Genomic DNA, 17,130 nt, shown 5'->3' on the forward strand with positions numbered 1-17,130 from the left:
AATGTTTTTTATGAAAATCTCACTATAAACATCATTACTTTATGAATTCAATCAACTTCATCTATATAGAAGAATTACATCACTAGTAGCAAGTAGGAACAATATGAACCTACTATTTTGATCTGTGAGATTTTTCATATGATCCAAAACATTCTTTTTTTAAAAAAAATTTTTTTTAACGTTTTTATTTATTTTTGAGACAGAGAGAGACAGAGCATGAAGGGGGGAGGGGCAGAGAGAGAAGGAGACACAGAATCGGAAGCAGGGTCCAGGCTCTGAGCCATCAGCCCAGAGCCCGACGCGGGGCTCAAACTCACGGACCGCGAGATCGTGACCTAGCTGAATTCAGACGCTTAACCGACTGCGCCACCCAGGCGCCCCTATCCAAAACATTCTTATGTACCACTAGTGAAATAAGGATTCCTTTTCAGTAGGATAGACATTAAGAGATCGACTTACCAAACTTGTCTTTATCACGTTGCTCTCAAGATCTTGAATTTGGGCCGCTTGATGTTTGATAGTTTCTTCTTGCCTGGCATTTTTCACCTGTAGCCTAAAATGCAGATCTTAAGATAATTATGCTCACACATAAATTTAAAACAACACCGTATAATTTCTGAACAAATGAGGGTATTACATAAATTCTTAAAATTGTGTCAAGAGGAAGATTTGGGAATTGTGCCATTTTTCTCATTGTGTTTTGTGGATAAGGTGCAACATTGAGAGATGAGATGCCACAATTCTGCATTTCAAAATAGCTCAAAGCTGGAATTTGTATCCAGCTGAACAATGATATACTGGCATAAGTAATACATTTCCCATACTACACTGCTTATCTGCTTTATAAGTAAACAAGTTATTTTCTGTGAGGTTTAAATTATACTTTTGCATATGATCTTTCATCTCCTCAGCATATCTTTTTTTTTTTTTTCAACGTTTTTTATTTATTTTTGGGACAGAGAGAGACAGAGCATGAATGGGGGAGGGGCAGAGAGAGAGGGAGACACAGAATCGGAAACAGGCTCCAGGCTCCGAGCCATCAGCCCAGAGCCTGACGCGGGGCTCGAACTCACGGACCGCGAGATCGTGACCTGGCTGAAGTCGGACGCTTAACCGACTGCGCCACCCAGGCGCCCCACCTCAGCATATCTTACGGCCTCTGCATGTCGTTCCTGTGCTTCTTGCAACTAAAATAAAGAAAAAAATAATTTTAACTACTGAAAATCTAGTAGAACACCATCACCTGTTTCTGTAACTAAACGTTTTTGTTTTTTTTTTTTACTTGACTTGAGAGAGAGACAGAGAGAGAGCATGCAGAAGTGGGGAAGAGAGGCAGAGGGAGAGACAGAGAAAATGGTAAGCAGGCTGCAAGCTCAGGGTGAAGCCTGATGTGGGGCTCGGTCTCATGACCGGTCTCATGACCAGTCTCATGATGTGGGGTTTGGGATCATGACCTGAGTGGAAATTAAGAGTCAGGATGCTCAAACAACTAAGCCGCCCAAGTGCCCCTGTAACTAAAATCTTTTTGGAGCCAGCCACACTCTCCTCTACATGCTGATTGATGGCTACTTTGAGGTCATAACAGGAGAGTTGAGCTGCTACAACAGAGACTATGGCCGACAAAACGAAATGTTTCAATACTCTTACAGAATAGTTTACCAACCTTACTCTCCTACAAAACATAACATTGTTAATGTTTTTAAATTATATATGATCAGATAAATGTACAAATGTATCTATTGGTCAAATGGAGGAAACATAGGAATTTACCTTATGGTGAACATTTCTATTTTCATATTCCAAGCACCACATCAACTATGATTTTATATATTCACATAGGTGTTGACGTTGCTATTCTCATGATTATAAAACTGAACATGCTGCCTTCAGTGACAACAAGATATTTCATGGAAGAATTTGAGAAGCAATATCCTAGTAGGGGCCAGAATGCCTGGGTCTGAATTCCCAGTTCTGCTCGTTATGAGCTGTATGACCTTGAGCACACTACCTAAAACTTCCATGTCTCAGTCTCAGCATCTGTAAAATGAAGGTAGTAATAGCACCTACTGGGACACCTGAGTGGCTCAGTCGGTTCAGTGTCTGGCTCTTGATGTCAGCTCAGGACATGATCTCAGGGTCATGTAATTGAGCCCCACATCGAGCTCTGCATGGACAGCGAGGAGCCTGCTTGGGATTCTCTCTCCCTCTCTCTCCCTCTCTCTTTCTCTCTCTCCCTTTTTCTCTCTCTCCCTACACGCCCTTCCCCACAATCTCTCTTTCTCTCTCTCAAAACAAAGGCCCTTAAAAAAGTGATCTCAAAATAAATACTAATAGTATCTACCCCACTGGGATGTTGGGAAGATTAAATTAGGAAATAACAGATGAACAACTTAGAAGGGTACGTGGCACATAGTCAGCTCTAAGTGTCTGCATTTAGCATGATTACTGTTGCTGTATTTTGCGTTCCAATACAATGTGATAGTTTAGGCAGGTGGCCTGCCAACACAAGTGTTCCCCTATACAAATTATATTGAAGTTATTCTTCATTCTGCCGCAACTGGCAGCAAATGGAGAGCATGAGGCCCAGAATCTCTCCTCAGTACTTCACACAACTTTCGCCAATGCCACTAGCCAACAGTACTTTTTCCATTTATAATCCTTTTAACTTACTTCCTCTCTATACCACTCAGTGGACAATGTTCACAGACCAAGGTACAAATAGCACCTCCTTGACTGAGTAGTAGATCCTTTACATGACCATCAGAGGCAAGGGAAAGCCACTGACATGGAAATAATCGAGTCTTGCTAAACTAAAGTTCCTCAATCATTTCACGTCCATACTGTTTACGTTAGGCTGCTTTAACATGTACTCTGATGAAGACATTAAGGCTTTGTGGTAAAAGCATATCAGAAAAGCTGTCCCCAGATCTTTGCAGTTGGTAAAGTGTTATAAATCTGTAAATCCCAGTTCTGGCTGTGTAAGGAAGAAAGACAAATTTAGAGAGCTTTCTCATAGTGAGAGGGAAAAAAACCCCAAACATTTGATTGAACATTTCTCCTCTATTTGATTAATTGCTTTCATTAATAGTTTTACTTATATAAGTGTGTGTGTGTGTGTGCGTGTGTAGATATACACACATTTTTTTAACATTTATTTTTTGATAGAGAGCACGAGTCTGAGTGATGCAGAATGTGAAGGACACAACGGATCCAACTCAGGCTCTGCTGACAGCAGAGAGTCCGATGCAGGGCTCAGTCTCAAGAACGTGGAGATCATGACCTGAGCCAAAGGCAGACTCTGATAGGACTGGAGACAGCCAGGCACCCCTCAATTTTGTATTTCATTTCTTAGCATACATTTAGAATAAAAGCTTTGTTATACCAATGTTTCCAAGAAGAATTTATTGATACGGTATTAAGTACTTAATTTTATTGGAAAAACTGTTAAGTTAAAATATTTTCAATTTATACAAGGATAAGTACCACACGTATCAAATATTATTATCCCTTAAATTTATACTTAGGAAGACGAAATTACCTGTCATAAAAAAATAAAAACAACATCAAATAAAGGACTAAATTGTTCTGCGCAGGCTAGATGACAAGTGTCAAGAGAGTTAAGGCTAATGGGAGTTAGAACAGTCAGAGAAAGTTCATAGGAAAGGAGACTGTGAGACAAGTCTGAATAACATAGGTTTAGGCAAGAGGAACAGAAATTAAAAAGACAGCATGAGTAACGACGGAGAGATGGTGAAATCAACCCAGTTAACTCGGAGGATAAAATCTGATGGCAGAGACATTAAAAACAGGTATCCACACAAGAACTACGTGAATGTTCATAAGCAGCAGTATTAACAGGCAAAAAGTGGACACAACCCAAAGGTCCATCAAGCGATGAATGAACAAGGGCCTTAGCCCACAATGGAGTACTGTTTGACAATAAAAAGAAATGAAGCACTGATATAAGCTATAACCAACCCAGATGAACTCGGAAAACATTAAGTGAAGCTAGCTAGTCCCAAGGGACCACACGTCGTGTGACTCCATTTATATGAAATATTCACAAGAGGCAACTCCAGTGAGAGGCCAAGTAGTAGACTGGTGGTTGCCTGAGGCTGGGGGCAACGGGTAAGGGTTTCCTTTCAGGGTGAGGAAAGCATTCTACTTGATGGCAGTGATGGTTGCACGAGCGTACACAGAGACAGTGAACTGTGCGTGTCAAATGGGTGACTTTTATGGGATGTGTATTGTACCTCAAAAAGGCTTAAAAAAAAAACCCAATGGCAGGACACAGATAATTTTCTTAATTCTCGCTTTTGGGCGTACATACTATACATGATCTGAATATTTCTGTGCTTTGACAACATGTCTAAAAGGCAAAGAAAGTGAAGGAAATGCCTAAGTTCAAGTGGTTTGTTAAGTGATCTTTCTGTACAAGTCATCCTGAAATCAATACAGATTCTTCCTGAAAGTGAAGATGAGAACTAAGACAATTATCTGAAACATTCCATTAAATATTATCTTCTGATTTTATCCAGCTTGCCTCATCATGGTAATATAGATATCATTAAAAAACATTGTTTAGCAGGGGACAAAAGTCTCTTGGGGCACCTGGGTGGCTACGTCAGTTCAGCGTCCAATTCTTGCTTTCAGCTCAGGTCATGATCTCACGGTTCATGAGACTGAGCCCAACTTTGGCTCTACACTGACAGCATGGAGCCTGCTTGGGATTCTCTCTCTCTCCTCTCTCTGCCCCTCCCCTGTTAACATGCATGCACACACTCTCTCTCGCTCTTTCTCTCTCAATATAAATAAATCAACTGTAAAAAAAGTTTTACATTAAGGAAAGAAAGAAAAAAGTCTCTCAATTTCTGTGAGGAAGGATACAAAAGCCTCAACTTTCCTAAGTATTATAAGGAAAAAACGTATAACGCAAATAGTAGAATGAAAGGCAGAGTTTACGAAATAAGTGTATTGGAAAGATACTAAAATCATAATAAATTAATTATAATGAAAATACAAAAGAAAGCGGTCCATGGAAATTAGTATCCTAAAACACCTTATATTATTTAACCAGCTATAAGTTAACTGTTGACAGGTTACATTTACTACATACCTGACTTCTGATTAGGCCTAATTTCTTCTTGAGATCCCGTATCTCATCTTCCAGACGAAGATGTGACGTAACCTTCCGGGAAGCCTCTGACATAGACTGTTTCTTCAGAGTATCAGCCAGTCCTTGTTGAAGTTGTCTCACAACTATCTAATAAGACATTTCTGTTACTGATTTTCTAAATCATCTTATTATCAAATTATGTTAATAATAGACAACTCTAACATGCGTACTTTGAGAAATATCACCACATACATCAATTCACCTTCTTTTATTTTTTTTAAATTTTTTTTAACGTTTATTTATTCTTGAGACAGAGAGAGACAGAGCATGAACAGGGGAGGGGCAGAGAGAGAGGGAGACACAGAATCTGAAACAGGCTCCAGGCTCTGAGCCATCAGCACAGAGCCCGACGTGGGGTTCGAAATCACGGACCGTGAAATCATGACCTGAGCCGAAGTCGGACGCCTAGCCGACCAAGCCACCCAGGCACCCCATTTCACCTTCTTTTAGCAACACATACACTTTCCTGTTCACTGAATTCAGTTAAAGAACAAAAGGTGTTATCTCCCTGCCTAGTCAGGATGATGTCACTTAGATAATGAATTTAGCCTCACTATCCATTCTCCACTGGTGAATTTGCAAAGCTTCATTACCTACAGAAGTCTCAAAAAGAAATGGGGACATAGTGGGCACAGCAGTCGTAAATTCTATATTATGAAAGGTTTTCTCTCTTTTTTTATTACAGGCTTAAGTTACCGTCAGAGTTCCTCACATATCCAATCCTCTGCTCTTATCCTTCTAATAGACTCCTATCTCGGAACCAAAGTAAAGTCATTCCAATGGCCCCTGCTTCCACCCCCCTCCCCTGACCTCAGCTCCTACAGCTCTCTCCCCTACTCACTCCATTCCTGCTAAACAAGAATCCTGCAACCCCTCCTTGGTCTGAAAATGGAGATCCAATGCCAAATTAATAAATCACAGAGAGATACAATTCTCTTTGTACTGGACAAACTTATGCCCACATGACAGTAACTGAGCTTCGAAATGAGCAAATTATTTGTGACTATTATTCTAAATTCACTTTCTGTTATATTATTTAAATCCTTTTTGATCAGTTCATTAGCTGTTGTTATTTCCTGGAGATTCTTCTGAGGGGAATTCTTCCGTTTGGTCATTTTGGACAGTCCCTGGAGTGGTGAGGACCCGCAGGGCACTTCCCCCGTGCTGTGGTGTATAACTGGAGTTGGTGGGCGGGGCCGCAGTCCGACCTGATGTCTGCCCCCAGCCCCCCGCTGGGGCCACAGTCAGACTGGTGTGTGCCTTCTCTTCCCCTCTCCTAGGGGCGGGATTCACTGTGGGGTGGTGTGGCCCTTCTGGTCTACTTGCACACTGCCAGGCTTGTGGTGCTGGGGAGCTGGCGTATTAGCTGGGGTGGGTAGGCAAGGTGCACGGGGGCGGGAGGGGCCGGCTTAGCTCGCTTCTCCTTAGGTGATCCGCTTCAGGAGGGGCCCTGTGGCAGCGGGAGGGAGTCAGATCCGCTGCCGGAGGTTTGGCTCCGCAGAAGCACAGAGTTGGGTGTTTGCACGGAGCGAGCAAGTTCCCTGGCAGGAACTGGTTCTCTTTGGGATTTTGGCTGGGGGATGGGCGGGGGAGATGGCGCTGGCGAGTGCCTTTGTTCCCCGACAAGCTGAGCTCTGCCGTCCGGGGGCTCAGCAGCTCTCCCTCCCTTTGTCCTCCAGCCTTCCCGCTTTCTGAGCAGAGCTGTTAACTTATGACCTCCCAGACGCTAAGTCGCGCTTGCTGTCGGAACACAGTCCGTCCGGCCCCTCCGCTTTTGCCAGCCCGACTCGGGGGCTCTGCTTGGCCGGCGAGCCGCCCCTCCGCCCCGGCTCCCTCCCGCCAGTCCGTGGAGCGCGCACCGCCTTGCCGCCCTTCCTACCCTCTTCCGTGGGCCTCTCGTCTGCGCTTGGCTCCGGAGACTCCATTCTGCTAATCCTCTGGCGGTTTTCTGGGTTCTTTAGGCAGGTGTAGGTGGAATCTAAGTGATCAGCAGGAAGCGCGGTGAGCCCAGCGTCCTCCTATGCCGCCATCTTCCCCAAAGCTCATGAGCAAATTATTTGTAAAAATATTTAAAATAAGTTATAAACAGCAGTGGGAAGATTACTCAAAGATGGCTTTCCTGACACTCACCACATTGTCCCAAATTATGATTTAGTGAAAAGTAGATACCTTTAAAGAATTAAGAGGTTGTAGGAACACATGATTTGAGACTGAAAATTGAAATTTATGTGAATAAATATAAAATCATACCAACTTAAAATGTATAGAAAGCTTCCAAAGGAAAAGTACTACCAGAAAGAGCACCTACACTTCATTTCATCTGGGAAATCTGAAGTGACTGTCCAGTTAACTCAATTAATTGAATCTAAGTTTCAAAATACTCATTTTACCTTTCAGCATTTTCATTTACCAGCTCACCACAGTAATAAAATACGGTGGCAAAGATTACAATTATTATTGTAGGGGTGCCTGGGTGGCTTTCTCGGTTAAGCAAGCAACTCTTGATTTCGGCTCAGGTCATGAATCTCACAGCTCCTGACTTTGAGAGTCCTGTGTTGGGCTCCACGCTGGCAGTGCAGAGCCTCCTTGGCATTCTCTCTCTCTGCCCCTCCCCAGCTCATGTTCTCTCTCCGACTCTCTCTCAAAAGAAACTTAAAAAAATATTATTATAGCAGTATAAGACTATCACCTAGTAACAGTTTATAACTTAACCTCTTAAAGTTTCATAGGTGACATAGTATCTGTACTCAAATCAAAACACCTCTCAGGTCTAATTTTTATTTGCTGCATATGAGTTACGCTTTTTGTTGATTTATAGTCTTTTTTTTTTAATATTCAACTAGATTCACAAGTCAGCCATAATCAAATATTACCTGAGTTTTCTTTCTGGAAATCTGAAAAATTTTTATCTTTCTGGATACTTACTTTTAATTTTGCTTTCTCATTTTTATACTTATACATTCTTTCTTTTAAGTGTTTACATTCATCGATTAACTCTTTATTTCTTTCTCCCAGCATAAGACCTTGTTCTCCACGTTTAGCTTTAAGGTTTTTTTTGGATATTCTGAAACGGGTCTTGGATATTAATCCCTAGCTTTTCTTTACTGTCAGCTTCGTTGTGAGCATCATCTAGTTGCTGTCTAAGCAACATATTTTCACTTTGTAGTTGAGATAACCTTTCCTCGAAGGATTCCTGCTTTGCAATGTAGTTATTCACTTTACTTTGTTCGTTCTGATACATGTGTTCAATTTCCATCTTCTGGCATTGTGTTTGGCTTAGGTCCCTTTGTACACATTCTAAAAGTAAAGTCTTTTCTCTGAGAGCATCTCTTATGTGATGGAGCTCAATTTCCAGGGCATTGAATTTACTTCCATCTTGAGAAAGTTGCCGAGAAAGAACTTCATTGTTATCTTGTAGTTTAGACACATCAAAATTCATCTTGTCCTGTAAGTGAAACCATTCATCTCTTGCTCTCTGGAAAGCAAGTTCTAGGTCTCTTCTTGATGTCTGACTCTGATCATGATCGTGTACAGCAGTAGCCAGTCTAGCACGGTATGATTCAACTTCTGCTTCCAGGCTCTCTTTATTTTGTTTTTCATTCTCCAGTTTAGACTTTAGCATCGTAATCTCAGCAGTCAGAACATTAAGCTGTCCACTATATCGGAATATTGTTTTTGATAATGTTTCCTCATTCTGTTTTATGGTCTTTTGAAGGCTGTCATTCTTTTCCTTTACACTTTCAATGTCTTCACAATATTTCGTTTCCTTTCTCTGGTTCTGATTTTTTATGGTGTCTCTTTCCAGTCTTAGCATGGCAATTTCATCCTGCAACATGTGGTTTTTATGCAACAGATCTTGTATTTTCTCACGACTATCAGAAAGCTAAGTAAAACAAAGGACATTTTCAGATCACATTCAATAAAATGACATTATCATGCTTTTCTTTGAAATTAAAGCATAATCTATGTTTAAACAATGAAAAGGTTACAGGAGGTGCCAGGGTGGCTCAGTTGGTTAAGTGTCTGACTCTTGATTTTGGCTCAGGGAATGATCTCACATTCTGTGGGTTCAAGCCCCATGTCAGGCTCTGTGCTGACAGTCAGGAGCCTGCTCAGGATTCTCGCTCTCCCTCTCCCTGCCCCTCCTCTGCTTGCGTTCTCTCTCTCTCTCTAATGAATAAAGAAACATAGAAGGAAGGAAGGAAGGAAGGAAGGAAGGAAGGAAGGAAGGAAAGAAAGAAAGAAAGAAAGAAAGAAAGAAAGAAAGAAAGAAAGAAAGATAGATTACAGTAAGTGAATATCCAACTGGAAAAAAATGAAGTTGGCTCCAAATCTCAAATTTTATACAAGCATAAGTTCCCAAAAGTTCAGAACTTTAACTGAAGATAATGAAGGCATGAAAGTAAAAAAGAATTCGTGAGAAGTTTTCAGAATCTCAGAATTGGAAAAGCCTTTCTCTGATTTACAACAAACCAGAAGGCCTGAAATAAAAGATTAATAACTCTGACTACACTTAAAAAATGAGTTTACAGTAGATATCAAAGACACAGCTACCCCACAGTAAAATCGTTAGCTCTGCATCTACTTGGACAGATTAAATTTCCTAAAATTCTTTTTTTTCCTGAGAATATTTCATAGATGTCTACTTTGCTAACATTTCTATAGTCAGTTATAAGAATAGATCTATTGATAACTGACAAATCTAGGCAACGTATTATAATATAAACACTTCTCCATATATCAAAGAACTCATTTGGTTATCACAATTCTAGAATGGAGAGATTAAAATGGTGAGCTGCAGGACTCTCCCCAGGTCTTCTCACTCCACAACTAGTACTCTTGCACCAACCACTGCTACTTCTCTAGTGTAAATACACAAATATGAAAGAAGTCTTGGATTTCAAACTACTGATAGGAAATAAGGTGAAATTTATACATCTCTTAGAAAATCATGAAATTATTTACTGCTGCAATAACTTGTATTTCCTCTTCATGTTGAAAATAGTAATAAATATAAAAGAGGGGAAAGACACTCCACTATTTTATTAGGAATAAAATACCTATCAATAAATTGTCATTAAGTGTATACCATAGTGTACCATTGTTTTCAAAAGTTCCTTGTAATGAAAGAGGATGCTACTTGAAGCAAACTGTTACTTTTCTCAAAAGTAGGAGACTTGATACCGAAAATGTGATCTGGGAACTGGCTATACTCGTCCTCCTGTCCATTAGCAGAAGTGTTCAACTGATCTATTAATATATCAAGGCAGTGAAGTAACTGTTCAAAACCAAAACACATGTTGCTAGTAGCAATAGTTTTGAGATTAGGGAAAGCTCATCGATTCCTACAGAAAGTAATAAAAGCCTCTCCTTTGGATGAGGACATTATGAATGTCACTAGTTGTTGCAGACAAATGCATTTAATCAAGAATATTATTTTATCTGATGAAACAAAAAATGCCACCGTCCCTCATGCCCCTCCCCAAAAATATATGTGCTTTTAAAACCCTCTATAGTTTCCATGATGTACAGTGTTGGGTTTTTAAAATTTATATATACATACATGGAGAGAAAGTAATAATAATTAAAAAATAGAATGTATACAAATACATACACACATGTACTTCAAAATGACTAAAGAAGATATTTCAGAATTCGTTTTCTTATGAGCCATTTCTAGCACCTTTTGCTTGTAAAAGTGATTGTTTAGACTTCCATCTTGTAATACTCTGGTCTTCTGTTCTGGAGAAAGTTGCCACTGTCACTGCGCTTTTCTACAACCTGGAGATACGTTTCATCACGATTTTGGTCTCATACCGTTAAAAAAAAAAAAGTCAAAAGCTGAAGAGGAAAACTTTAAAAAAATGTTCCAAGGAACATGATCCCATGTTTTAATTTATTTTAAACCTAAATAATATATATTGAATCAAAGGGATACCACAGAATATATGTATAATACACTATATAATATTGATGGAAATAAACAATTTTTTATCAAAAAGTAATTTGCCTGATTCAAATTATCTTTTGCGGCCTTCAATTCCATGTTTACTGTTCTAAGAGCGAGTTCAAATCCTTGTTTTGTTTCAACTTCTTTCTTACATTGGTCTTCTATTCTTCTTAACTTCTCCCTAATTTTTTCATACAACATATCAGCATTTCTTCTTTTTTCTTCCTCTTGTTTTAAAGTAAATCTGCAATTAAATGTGCTCATTTTAAAATTTGTTTTGTTAGAAATAAAAAGTTCCTCTTATGATCTGGCTCCACATATATTGGCTTACTGTCCAAATGAAATTTCTATGTTCTCAAGTTTTTTTTTTTCCTTTCTAGGGCTCATGTTTTTAATTTGTCACTTTAATCTCTTCCAAAACATATATACCGTTGAAAAGAAGCAAGGACAAAGCATTATGCAACTTAGTTACTTTTAGTCAGTAATAACTCTGGTAGATGTTGTAGGAAAGAAGTTTGAAATTATTCAAGAAAGTGAGAGTTGAAAATTACCCCTTTTCCCACAGGTATAATTATTCCTCCACAGGACAGATAATTCAGTTACTCATTAAAAAGAGAAGTTGCTGTTTATAAACAAGTTTATCAATTCACTGGAAATACATTTACCACTTGACAAAACATTACAGGTACCTCCAAAAATGATGTGCAGTGTAAGAGAGCATCTGCGGATGTTGTTTACACAACATACACATGCAGATTACTGTCATCCAAGTCTAGGCTAGCAAGTCTAATATCTGTTGCCCTATACATTTGTTTCTTCTTCCACAACACTTGCAACTTACCTTGTTGAAGATTACCTACTTTATGAATCACTTAAAAATCTCTTCTAGAACAACACAGGATACATATCAATTAAGTAAACAATAGAGAGTAATATGAGCTTTCAGCATACACTTTTGAATTAATTTTATCTACCTATGACAGAGATGTTGGAAAAACTTATCAGTAATCACTTTCCGTATTACTTTTTTTAAAAATGTTTATTCATTTTTGAGAGAGAAAGGGAGAGCCCATGCAAACAAAGGAGGGGCAGAGAGAGAGAGAGAGAGAGAGAGGGAGACAGAAAATCCGAAGTGGGCTCTGCACTGACAGCAGAGAGCTCAATGCGGGGCTCGAACTCACAAACCCTGAGATCATGACCTGAGCCAAAGTCAGACGCTTGAATGACTGAGCCACCCAGGCACCCCCATTTTCCTTTGTTTAAATTTTTTCTTGAGGGAGAGATGACACAAGTGAACGAGGGCAGAGAGAGAGAAAGAGAGACAGAATCCCACGAGGGGCAGAGAGCGAGGGAGAGACAGAGAGAGAGAGAGAGAGAGAGAGAGAGAGAAGAGGGGCTCACCCGAAGTGGGGCTCGTGCTCACCCCAAGCAGGGCTTGAGCCCACCCAAAGCTGGACTCAAACTCACGAGATCATCACTTGAGCCAAAGCCAGATGCTTAACCAACTGAGCCACCCAGGCACCCCCACTTTACCTTTTAACCCCTGCATGTTAAGAATCAAATGGAATCAATTTGGGGGAATTTTACTGTCTTGAGAAAAATGACCATTTTATACTCTGTTGGTAGGTACAGAAATTAATATAAGCTTTCCTGAGAACAATTTAAAAATATGGATCAAAGACCTTTATTAAAATTTTTATACTTTAACCAAATTATATTGTATTGAAGAATTTATTCCAAGTAACCAGAAATGTAGAAACAGATTTATATAAAAGACATTCTTGACAGCACTAATTAAAATACAGAAAGATGAAAAACAAGCAGAATTCAATCGGTTAAATAATGATGTTTCTTGGACTATGGTGGACTTTTACATGGCCATTAAAATTATGATTTAGAATAGACATTAAATTATTAGAAGTATTCACTGTTAAGAACGTGCTGTGTTATTTCCAAGAATCTCACACTTCACAACACTAAAGAAGTTTTCTTTCCTGGAAAATCCTATAAGGTTAAGTTTGCAGTTACAAAACTGCCCCTACACTTCTGTTGTACAAAAGTAAAGAGTTCAAATATTTATTTAAAACCGACATGCTATACCTCAAACTGCATACTTCATGTTCCCATTCCACTTTTTGATGCTCTAACCATGATATCACGTCTTTGGCTTCTCGTAGCTCGTTTTGTAGTGCACTAACCGTTTTTTTCCATTTTTTTAATTTTTCCCGTAAGTAGTTTACAGTGATTTTTGTTACGTTTCCTTAATCTTTCATGGGAAACAAGTATATTTTGGATTTTTAAGAAGCCAGCAGAATCTGCATCAGAGAAGAAACAGAAACAGAAATAAAATATATGAGTACTTCTTGCATATACAGGACTGTGCATCTTCAATTCACTCATTCACAGATTGAATAAATATATACCTTCATGGAAGACATTATACTCAGCTCTACAGATACACTAGAGAAGACCCCTGGTTCTCGATTAACTTAAAGTTTAGTGAAGGAGAAAGACAACTCAAATAATAAGTCTAAATTCAGATAGTTCCTATTAGGAAACAGAGTTCTGTGATCATAACTTGATCCAGATTGGGCCCAAGAAAGATAGATTTCCCTGAGGAAGAGGTAACTATACTGAGGAATGAAGGATGAGAAGGAGTCAATTAAGCAAAGGAGGAAGACAAGCACTCTCGACAGTCTAGAGCATGTGCCGAAGTTCCACTGTAACCTGCTTCTGGCCAACATGGAGTAACACATACTGATTGATCTTCCTACCTGAAGCAGGCAAAAACAAAACAGACAAATTAGAATCTTAACATGATTTTCAAGACACAGAACTTCAGACAATGAAGGACAATGATCCCTGAAAACAAAACATGTTAGCCTAACACATGCCCAAGCTCACTGCCTTGAGAGAGTTTTCAGGCTACGACCCAGGAGACATAAATAATTTAAATAGATTCCACCAGACTCCTTGGTCGAGGTGACGAAACTGAGAGTCTGGTGAATTCAAGGCACATAGAGATGACAGGTCAGCATCCAGGAGAGGAGAAAGCAGAACACAGAAAGAACCCTGGACATCTGCAGAAGGTCCCCTTTGGCTACTCAGCAGAGTAACAACCAATGCATACATGGAAGGAAGTCATCAAGGGAAAAAAATCTGAAAATATAGAGGAAACACTGCCTGGTGCTCCCACAGCACGAGGGACAGTATCTATTCACATTAGCTAGGATAGAAAAACTCATCATTTGTTTTAGGCTGATCACCTCTCTGGATTCATCCAATAATTCGTAATAGCAACACTAAAGGATCCATCTGTTTGTAAGCAACCTAACTATATCTCCAAACAAAGCATGAAAAGATAACTAGAGGCATAGAAAATATTCTTTTAAAAACCAAATAGCACTTACAGAGATGTAAATTATGTTAGACATGAACAATACGATGGACAGGAATAAACACATTTTAGACATCACAAAACAAAAGACTGAAGTTTAACATTGGAAACCCGGGAGAAAACTTCAAGGGGGAAATACACAATTGCCCAAAGAGGCAGGGGAAAGGGACAGGAAAAAAAAATGGCTCAAATCTTCCTAAACTTCATGAAAACTCTAATCCCACAGACCCCTGAAGGATCTGTCTAGGAAAGAAGAAATGGAAGTAAACTATTGTAATTTTCCTAAACTATATACGATGTGGTATAACATTAATGGAAGCTAGACTGTGATGTTTAACCCACAGACTATAAAACCTAAACCAACCACCACAATAGCAAAACTGAAAAGTTCTAGCTAGGAAGCCTAAATCAATAAGTGAATAAGTGAATAAATAAATAAATCATAAATGGATAAAACTGAATCATAAAAATGACTCGATTAAAAGAAAGCGGAAAAAGAAGAGAACAGGAACAAGGAGCAGATAGGACAAATGCAAATACATTCAAACAGCATGATGACAGATTCAAATCAACTATATCAATAATCACAGCAAATGAAAACGGTCTAAAAGCCTCAACTAAGATGCAGAGTGTCAGAATGGATAAAAAAGGAAGACTCAGCTATATGCTACCTATACAAAATGCACTTAAAATGTCAAGACAGAAATTTGTTCAAAAGACAGAAATATGATATAGCACACTAACACTTGACCAAAGAAGGCTGAGCTAGTGTGGCTATATGAATACCAGACAAAACAGTTTCAAAACAAAAAATTATTACCAGCAATAAACAACAGGTCATTGTATAATCATAAAAGGGTCAATGAATAGCAATCTTAAATGTCCATGGATCTGTTAATAGCTTCAAAGTACCTGGAGCAAAAATTGATAGAACTGAAAAGCGAAATAGGCAAATTCACAATTATAGTCTGATACTTCAATAGGCACAACATCAGCAAGGACACAGTAGACTTGACCACCACTATTCTTTCCAAGGATCCATGGAACACTTACCAAAAAAGACTATACTCTGGGTCATAAAATAAATCTTAATAAAAGGAAGAAGTCAAGAGGCCCGAAGTCATAAAAGTAACCCTAACCCTAACCCTGACCACAGGGTTGATTTCAGAAATCAAGAACAAAAATATCTCTGGAAAATACTCAACTGTTTGCGAACTACAGAACACATTGAAATATCCCCTGGGTCAAAGAAGTAATGAAAAGAGAAAAAAATTAGAAAGGATTCTGAACTGAATGAAAATGAAACCACAGTAGAATTTGTAGAGTCCTGCTTTAGTAGCACTCACATGAAGACTGATGGCACTGAACGTATACATTAAAAAAGAAGAGGGAAGTGCAATGCTCCTTGCTGCCTTTGTGGCTCCTCTGCTGCTTCCCAGGCGCCCCTCCCCACCCTGCCCCTGTGGCAGTTGGAGAGCTAGAACTTTCTTCACCTGCCCACAGAGCTGGCTTTCAGCCTGGTGGGGGCGGGATGCGCCACCTGCCCGGAATTGAAGGTGGGGGAGTAGCTGCAGGAGGTGACCACCCTACCCTGAGGTGGGCAGGCGCCGGACCACCCCGCCCCCCCCCGCTGCCCCAGCCCCCGCCCCCCACACCCATGCCCCCCGACGCCACTCCCCACCCCCGCCATCCCACCCGCACCGACCCCCGCCCCGCCAACCCTCGACCCTGCCCCCCGCACCCCCAGCCACCAGGCCCCTGCTGCCCCCCCACCGACCCTCCCGCCACCCCCACCCCCCGCCCGCACCAACCCCTGACCTTGCCACCGCTTGCCTCCGCCCCCGCCACACCCCCTCCCCCCATACCCCCCCGCCCCCCACCCCACCCCGCCAACCCCCGCCACTGCCAACCCCCCCACCCCGCCCCTGCCGCCCCCACAACCGCCCCCACCCCCATACCCACCCTCCCCCCCCCCCCCCCCGCCCCTGCCACCCTTCCCCCCTCTGCTGGAGCCGGAGGCCGCGACAGTGGCGGAGGCATGGGCCCTTCTGGAAGGGAGAGCCCAATGTCTGTGAGCCTGTCTCCCCTCCCTTCCTCTCCACCCCTGCCATGGGTTTTGTGTTCTAGCTCCCCATCTTTTTCTGATTACCTACATCATCACCCTTCTTCCGGCCAGCCTCATTTCCCAGCTTCTTGCCACAGTTTCTCTCACTTAAGACTCGGTTACTCAGGCTCTTTTTACCCTAGTCCTGCCAGACACTTCGTACAACCAGCAGCACTTAATAGTCTCTTTCATGGGATGTCCCCGTCCTTCCCCTGTCCCCACATCCTATTCGGGGCTGATGGCAGCCAGGAACCCTTCCTATTGCATTTACCGGCAGTTTCCACCTGGCCCTGAGGCTTGGTGCAGATCAAGTCCACCACGTCCATGCTGCGAAGGACCCCTAGGAGAACCACTTGTCCCATGGTGGTATTGGACAAGATGTTCTCTGTTTTCCTGGGGTTGTTTATTTTAGTCTGAATATTTGTTACTCTCCACCGCTATACTTTACAAAGGTATGTTCTGGTTGCATGACAAGGAGTTAGAAATGAGCCAGAGACCATTTG

At 40.8% G+C, this 17,130-nt stretch overlaps 1 protein-coding gene across 1 annotated transcript in view; it reads right to left on the reverse strand.

The window, feature by feature from the left end:
• ANKRD30B (ankyrin repeat domain 30B) overlaps positions 1-17,130 on the reverse strand; it is a 125,421-nt gene that overhangs the window by 27,771 nt on the left and 80,520 nt on the right. The window contains 11 exon segments of the mRNA XM_058691616.1: positions 460-553; positions 884-906; positions 1,140-1,187; positions 5,117-5,263; positions 8,102-8,224; positions 8,226-9,059; positions 10,812-10,933; positions 10,936-10,957; positions 11,187-11,370; positions 13,227-13,324; positions 13,326-13,441. Of these exon segments, the coding sequence (XP_058547599.1) occupies positions 460-553; positions 884-906; positions 1,140-1,187; positions 5,117-5,263; positions 8,102-8,224; positions 8,226-9,059; positions 10,812-10,933; positions 10,936-10,957; positions 11,187-11,370; positions 13,227-13,324; positions 13,326-13,441 (1,811 nt within the window).

The sequence above is a fragment of the Neofelis nebulosa genome, chromosome 11, assembly GCF_028018385.1.
Source record: "Neofelis nebulosa isolate mNeoNeb1 chromosome 11, mNeoNeb1.pri, whole genome shotgun sequence".
NCBI lineage: Eukaryota > Metazoa > Chordata > Mammalia > Carnivora > Felidae > Neofelis > Neofelis nebulosa.